At 37.3% G+C, this 8,193-nt stretch overlaps 1 protein-coding gene and 1 long non-coding RNA gene across 2 annotated transcripts; one reads left to right on the top strand and one right to left on the bottom strand.

The window, feature by feature from the left end:
- The first annotated feature begins 1,448 nt into the window (after nt 1-1,448).
- On the top strand, nt 1,449-3,111 carry LOC121248756 (geraniol 8-hydroxylase-like). Its single transcript, XM_041147314.1, has 2 exons — nt 1,449-2,345; nt 2,469-3,111. The coding sequence occupies exons 1-2, from the start codon at nt 1,449-1,451 to the stop codon at nt 3,075-3,077; spliced, it is 1,506 nt and encodes a 501-aa protein (XP_041003248.1). The 3' UTR covers nt 3,078-3,111.
- An 888-nt stretch (nt 3,112-3,999) lies between these two features.
- LOC121248766 lies at nt 4,000-6,580 on the bottom strand. Its single transcript, XR_005937512.1, has 3 exons — nt 6,054-6,580; nt 5,263-5,324; nt 4,000-4,304 (listed from the first exon to the last, which is right to left on the bottom strand). It is a non-coding gene; the product is annotated as an uncharacterized LOC121248766 (long non-coding RNA).
- Nucleotides 6,581-8,193: the final 1,613 nt, after the last annotated feature.

Genomic DNA, 8,193 nt, shown 5'->3' with positions numbered 1-8,193 from the left:
GGATGATCGTAGTGAAATAAGTGCCTGAGGGTACAAGTGCTTATTTGAGAGTCGTAGTTAGTAAACTGATTTATTTTTCAGGTACTTTGATTTGATGAGTTAAGGATATTTTCAAGTTTTTGGATAATTTCTAATTTATGTTATTGAGAATTTCTTTGTTATTCCATGGAGGAACTTAGATATTTTGATTGATTAGATGGATTAGTATTTTATGGAATTTTTTAGATTTTATAGTTGTGTTATTTAAGTTGATATTAGGTATTAAGAGCTAACTCTCCGGACTTCTGGGAATGGGGCGTTACAACTAGAGGGGAGGACAAACCCCTTTTAAAGAGGATTCCATCCATCTTTACAAATCTAGCCACCTTCTTCTTACCTTTCTTACCTCCTCCTTCCCCTCGGCGAGTTCGCCTGCATCCAAATACTTGATGATGTCGCTTGCCCACTCGAGTTCATTGCTGCCTACAATGTAGACTTATGGCCCAGTCGTAGGGACTTCTATTATCTTTCTCTCGATTTTCTAGGGGAGGGGGAAGTCCTCAATCCCCGAGGTTGTACGCACTAGCCTATCGGCCATTATGTTGCTTTCTCTAGGCACTTGTGTTATGCTAAAATAGGAAAATCGATCGCACGCCTCCCAAACTCAACTCGGGTATTTCTTCAATTTTTCTCACTTGGTGGCGTATTTTCCCAACACTTTGTTAACTAGTACCTGTGAGTCTGACTTCACCTCTACTTCGGTTGCCCTCAATGCTTTGGCCACTGAGAGCCCTGCTTTGAGTGCCTCATATTTTGATTCATTGTTGGTGGTTTTGAACATGAGCCTTGCCATGTAGCGATGCTCTTGTCCTTCGCCACTAATTTTGTGGACTCCTATCCTTCAGCTAGTATGACAAGTGGAGCCATCCACAATAAGGATCTAGAGTTTTCATATTGGGGCGACGACAATTTTTGGTGGGTAACTTCAGAATTTGGCAAAAAAGTCTACCAATACCTGCCCTGTCATGACCTTCCCCAGCAGGTACTCGATGCTAACGCTTGCATCTGATCTATAAAGTCATATCGGAAAAAAGCTTTTTTATTTTCTAATTTGTTATATATATATATATATATATCCCAAAAAAAAATTGTAAAGAACAACCTACCCCATATAGCATCTGTTTCAAATTATTCTCAACAACTGTCTTTCTCGGAATAACATTAGACGTACAAAGATAGCATATCCATGTTAGTGTTCACAGTCACTTTTGTTGAATCTTCAAACCGGTTTGTTTAGACGATGAAAGTAACAACAAGAATAATAAAATAAGAAGCAAAGCATGAAACGTGCCGAGCTTATCAAGACTGAGAATATATAATATAAATAATAGTATCTTCTTATATAATCTAAGTATCCATTGTAATATCCCTCAAAGCTAAACACTTTCCCAGAGGTGTTTGATACAGAGATGGATTTCTTAAGTCTCCTGCTATGCGCTATCTTTACCTGTATTTTGGTTCATTCTCTCAACTCCTTATTAGGTTGGAAAAAACGAAGTACAATCAAGTATCCACCGGGACCGAACGGTTTTCCAATCATTGGAAACCTCTTTGAACTTGGTGACAAACCCCACATGTCCCTTGCCAAGCTTTCCCAGATTCATGGTCCCATAATGTCTTTAAAACTGGGCTGCATAACCACAGTGGTGATTTCTTCCCCAACAATGGCCAAAGAAGTCCTCCAAACACATGACATCTCCTTCTCCAATCGAACCGTCCCTGACGCACTCCGTTCTTACAAACATGATGAGTTTGGTCTACCTTGGATGCCGGTGTCTTCACGCTGGAGAAGCATTCGAAAGATATGCAACTTGCACATGTTTTCCGGTAAGAAACTTGATGGCAACCACCACCTCCGCCGGAGTAAAGTCCAGGAGCTGTTATCGGAAGTTCAAAAGTGTTGTGACGCCGGTTGTGCAGTAGCGATCGGTGAAGTAGCTTTCGGTACATCATTAAACTTCTTATCGAGCACCATTTTCTCGATGGATTTGGACTCCCAGCCTGGTTCTGGTTCGGTACGAGATTTCAAAACTCTTGTGAGGCATATGACGGAAGCAGGAGGAAAACCTAACTTGGCGGATTACTTCCCTATACTCCGTAAGATTGACCCTCAAGGAATAAGGAGCCGTCTCAATATTTTCACCGGGGAGATGATGCAGCTCTTTAACCACATGATTGCTGTACGGTTGCAGCTAAGGAAAGTGCCTGGATATGTTACTTCCAATGATATGTTAGACTCTCTTCTCGACATCAGCGAAAATAACAGCGAGGAAATTGATACATCTCGTATTGAGCATCTGTTACTGGTTATCATCTTCTCTCACTTAATTCTTTCAAAGTGTGATGTATTTGCTTTCATTCATCTACGATATTTGCATGATGAGTAAAGCTAAACGTCTAACACGGATATGCAATATTATTGTGGATAGGACTTGTTTGTAGCGGGTACTGATACGACTGCAAGCACTTTGGAATTTTCAATGGCGGAGCTACTTCGAAACCCAGAAACCCTAATGAAAGCTCGAGCGGAGCTGGAGAACACTATTGGCAAAGGCAACCCTCTCCAAGAATCAGACATATCTCGGCTACCATATTTACAAGCAATTGTTAAAGAGACCTTTCGCTTACACCCCACAGCACCCTTGTTAATCCCACGCAAAGCGCCTGACGCAGACACTGCCATAGCTGGTTTCACGGTCCCTAAAGGTGCACAAGTACTTGTGAATGCATGGGCCATTGGCCGAGACCCAAGCACTTGGGATAACCCAATCTCTTTTGAGCCGGGAAGGTTCTTGAGGTCAGATATCGATGTTAGAGGACAGAACTTTGAGCTGATTCCATTTGGTGCTGGGCGGAGAATTTGTCCTGGGTTGCCTTTGGCAATTCGGATGATTCACTTGATGTTGGGTTCTCTAATTCACTCCTTTGATTGGAAGCTCGAAGATGGTGTCTCACCCGAAGACCTGAACATGGAAGATAAATTTGGGATCACGTTGCAGATGGCTCATCCCCTGCGGGCTGTCCCTATCCTTCGCTGAAAAACTAACTCATGTTTGGTCTTTCTCTCTTGGATTGGCGCATATATAATAAGCTTTCAGCTGGGGCACACGCTGGGTCACACTGAATTGTCGGTATCTTTCAAATCGATGTGTTAATTGTTGGATTTTCTTTTATTGCAGTTACACAGAGGACAAATGGATGATTTGACTATAGAAGTCAGTATACATATGGCGGAACTCCTTGGCATTTAATTATAAACATGATCTCGAAAACTTAAATGGGTGAATGACGACTGTTTTGTTTTCTTGTTTTTCATATAGCCGGATGCATTAATCTCAAGGTGCACATGACATAATAATTTAAATAAAAATAATTAAAAAAAATCAGTAATTTATTTGTCTGGAAAAAAAAAAATACAAGATTAAAGAAAGACAAAAAATAAAGATTAAAAATAAATCTAAACTTCAGCAAAATATGAGCATTAGTCTGTATTCATATTAGATTATCTATTTACTCTCTATATAATAATAAAATATTATTACTTTTTTATTTAAAAAAATTGAAACAAAAAGAAAGGAAAATGAATACACTGTTAGAACAAAAAGGATATGAAAAAGAGACGTCAATTCATGTGCGCCGCGGGGCTATTAAAGGCCTTTCGGTAAAACATGATTTTTCATTAAATTCTATAAGAGAGCTACATGTCAAATGGTCAAGGGTCATAAGGACCTTTTGGTAAAACATGATCCTTCATTAAATTCTATAAGGGAACTAGTTACACGTCAAATAGTCAAGGGTTTTAAGAGCCTTTTGGTAAAACAGGACTTAATGGAAAAACAAGAAAAGTTACTATTCATAGTTAGATAGTCACTTATTGTAATAGAGTAGATGTATATGTGAGTAGATATATATATATTGTAATGTCCCATTCCCGGAAGTCCGGAGAGTTAGCTTTTTTTCCTCAACAACATCTCCAATAATCAATAATAAATAAACGAAAACTCCACAAAATACTTAACTTATTTCTTCGATCCAAAAATCCGTATCCTTCCACATAAATAGTAAACAAAACCTCAATATAACAAATAACGTCTCCACAAAGACCCAAATTAATCATAACTTGGCGTACCAAAATAACCGTTAGAGATAAAACTACTAAATATGATCCTCCAAAAATACTCGTACCCTTAGCACTCATTCATTTATGATCATCAGACTGTTCCAATACTTCATATTATTGTTCTCTAGCTGAACCATAAAAATATCTGAAAAATGTTATGGAGATAAGGGGTGAGTTATCAACAGCTCAGTAAGCAAAGGACATGCCAGTATGTAAACATAAGCATTTTCACAGAGTTCAGAATGCAGAAATAAAACATTTCAGTTTTCATTATGGACATCTCAAAAGTACATATTATCAGAAAATCAGAGCGATATTTCAAACATTTCATATTCAGAAACCAACTTTTCATATTCAAAGACTCCTTTGGCACAACATGACTGAACATTCTCATCTTATCATATCATATCAGAACAGAGGTCATGTGTTAATCCCCGTGGTAGGGTTGTGCCTTTTGCGGAAAGCCAAGCAGAACATAAATCACCATGAATATCAAAGTGATTGCACTCAGAACAAAAATCCACTATTATATCATGTGGTAAGGCCAGAGGTCACTATTATATCCTGTGACAGGGCCAGAGGTCACTATTCTATCCCATGACAGGGCCAGAGGTCACTATTATATCTCGTGACAGGGCCAGAGGTCACTATTGTATCCCGTGACACGGCCATATATCAGAGCAAAACAGAATCGTAATCACATATCAGAATCAGAGTCAGAGTCAGAACATAATCAGAAAGTCATGCCAAAGGTTTTTCATATGCCACATTATATCAAAACAGAGTATTGAAATTTAGATCATTCTTACATACTGAAAACAAAAGTCGGAGCATCTTTCTAAATCAATACACAATTTTTCGTATCCTCAATATCGTTTGTTTTCAAATTTCAGAGATAGCATGACAAAATTTAGCTCATGTCTACAAAATGCATGTCAGAAAATATTTTCCATTTTTCGTACAAATTTCATGAGTAATGCAAATAAGCGACTGAGGTTGGTTTTTCCAAAGTTTTCATTTCATCACAAAATATGCAAAGTTTACAGAAAGTCAACCTCAGCCTTAATAATTTGTATACAGCCTAGCATAGGAACCCCTCTTACCTGGGTTTCTTAGCTTATTCAGAAATTCTCCATAACAGTGCTGAACAATTGTCAATCGTCACCTATAAAAATTCATGTAATTCAAATAAATCTCCAGTGAACAGATAAATCTCATATTACACTTGAAGTACCTATTTTAGTTCCTCAAAAATTTAAGATTTCTATTAATTCTAAAATACTATCACTTCCTAAATTCCTCAATATCCTCATAACTATAAACTCAGAATATTTCTAAAATTGCATAATAATATTAGTAATAGATACAATTATGTTGTAAAATACATATCTGGTTTAAGGGCTCATTAAAACAAAACTGATTAAAGTAGGAGGGCAAATATTTCATTTAATAAAAATAGACTAATCAGTATCTATTTAAAGAGTTCAAAATAGAAATCCTACACCACTATGTACTTCTAAAAATATTAATACTTATAATATCTTTCAAATATTTATTCAATTTGTATTTAAAACAAAACTCATACAAAGTGAATTTAACATATAAAAACTACAACATGATCAACTTGTAAATATTTTGTTTAAAGCACCAGTACATTGGCTTAGTTTATAAGCCCATACATCTGTGCCCAAAATAGACTAACCCACGCAAAAACAAAACTCAAGCTTTCAGATTCAATGAGCATAATATTAACTCATATGTTCCAAAGAAGGCAAATTGGTAAAACACCTAATATTATTAGAGTAACCGAGATTCACAAACATATGCATATTTCCTTCTTAAGAAACTACCACAAGACAAGAAAATCAGGAGATGAGCAATGGCAAAGGCTTACTCAAGGGAAACCGAGAGGCAACAAGCAATAGCAGAACACACACTCACGGCAAGCACCAAAATACCAAGATACGAGTGAAGGTTACGAGTTTTATGGCAAAAACAGGGTACGGCAAAAATAAAACACAACAGGATAGTGAAGGACCAAACCAAAAAGGGAAAGCAATGGGGATAAATCACAAGCATGAGCCATGAAATTAGTAAGGGAGAGTTAAGAGAAAGCACAATAATGGAGGCTCACGGACAGACCTGCAAATGGAGAGAAAATCATATGAAAAAAATATATGCTAAAGAGGAAAAGATTTGCACGGTTTTACAGCGAAAAGGGAAACCGAAAATTAATGATATGGAAATGGAAACATCACCAGCCGAAGATGGAGGAATGAGTGGTGGCGTTTGCTGACTTGCAGAGGGAAAAGAAAAATCTGAAAACAAGGTGGAGAGGAAGAAGGAACACTGCAGACAACAACTCAATGAAAAACAGAGGAAAGAATGACATAAAATGAAGGAGAAGAGGAGAAGCAGTTGCCGCACCGCACGGATTGAAGAAGGGGAATGAAAACTGAAAATGGAAAGTTGGAAAGGCAATGGCATAGGAGAAGAAAAGAGAAGGAGAAACCCTATGGCTGAACCAAACGACGCCGTTTGAGGGAGAGAAATCACTGGGCTGGGTTGTCGCGGATTGGGCTGGGGACCAAAAGGGCTAGCCCCAAAAGAAAAAACAATAAAATAGAAGGGTCCAACAAAAGAAAAAGGCACAATAAAAATAATTTAAGAGCCAAATAAAAACACTACAACTTAAAATTAATAAAATAAAATAATTAAAGTCTAGCGATAAAATTATTCGTTAAGGCAAAAATCAAATTTAAATGCAAACAATAATTAATATCAAGAAAGCGCATCAAAAATAAATTTCACAACTTAAAAATATAATATAAATGCAACTAGAAATCCGATAAATTTAAAACAAGAGAATTAATATTTAAGTTAATTAAAATAATCCTTCACAAAAATAAATACACTAAAATGTGGAATATTACATATATATATATATATATGAGAAGGAAAATGTTATTTATACGTACATTTTTACTTACATAACTATACATATTGATGTGTCAGTCGGTAAAAAATTTAAATATCGAGATTATAAATTCAAATTAAAAAAGAAAATATTGATAAAATGAAACTAATATTTAGTATGTATAACATTTGTAAAGGACGTGTCCCACCACTCGTCGTGATCATTAACCTGCAAACCGTTAAGTGGACGGCACGGTGTGTGTGTGACACCTGTGAGGCTTAAGTCAGCAATAAGTGAAAGATAATAATTCTAGAATGCTCAATCAGATGATTGATGATTTGCCAAAGCTCTAAATAGTCAATCAAAGTACCTCCAACTTCTCTCTAAAGACACCCCCATGCCGAAACTAGCTTGTGGGGGGTGGGAGCTTTGGCTCCTCCACCCTCACTTCCCTCATGCCCATATTTTCGTCATTTTTCTCTTTTTTCAAGTTTGTGTTTTATTTTTGTTCTTGTATGTTTTTCTCAGGTCTAGTAAAGGAGGAACACTGATTTGGGAATTTCTGGTGATGCCAATCTGACCCACACCCCACCACGGTGGAGTACAACGGATGTAAGACCCAGCTGCTGCCAAGCCCTGGCCCAAACCCAACGCCCTTCTTAATAAAGAGCAGTACGATGTCGTGGCAGGTAAGGTCTTTTCCCCCACCTTCGGTCTCTTTTCTTTTTCCCCCTTTTAGTTTCTAAATTCTCAAACACTTCTCCTACCCGTTAACCACTTTTCCTGCATCGTAATCCATCACAAAATCCCACTTCTCCCCACCCCCCTTTCAGTTACTCGAGTTCAATTTTTTTTTTCTTAGCCTCACTCTCATCAGAAGCGTCACAAACTCTCTCTCTCTCTCTCTCTCTCTCTCTATACTGCAATTTCTTGATGGAAATTTCAGACTGGGGTTTCCGAGAGATCCTCCAGTTGGTAAACTTCTTGTTTCTCTTTTCCTTTCTAAGATTTCACATCTTTCTTCCTCTCACACGAAATGGCTTTTGAATAGAATATTTTTTTAGTGCAGTCTGTGGTTTTGATGGGTTTTTCCATGCGATTTCGTGTTTGTTGTAAT

The sequence above is a fragment of the Juglans microcarpa x Juglans regia genome, chromosome 1D, assembly GCF_004785595.1.
Source record: "Juglans microcarpa x Juglans regia isolate MS1-56 chromosome 1D, Jm3101_v1.0, whole genome shotgun sequence".
Classification (NCBI taxonomy): Eukaryota; Viridiplantae; Streptophyta; class Magnoliopsida; order Fagales; family Juglandaceae; genus Juglans; species Juglans microcarpa x Juglans regia.
Note: the sequence above shows the minus strand (reverse complement) of the source record. Positions and strands in the feature narration are given on the sequence as shown.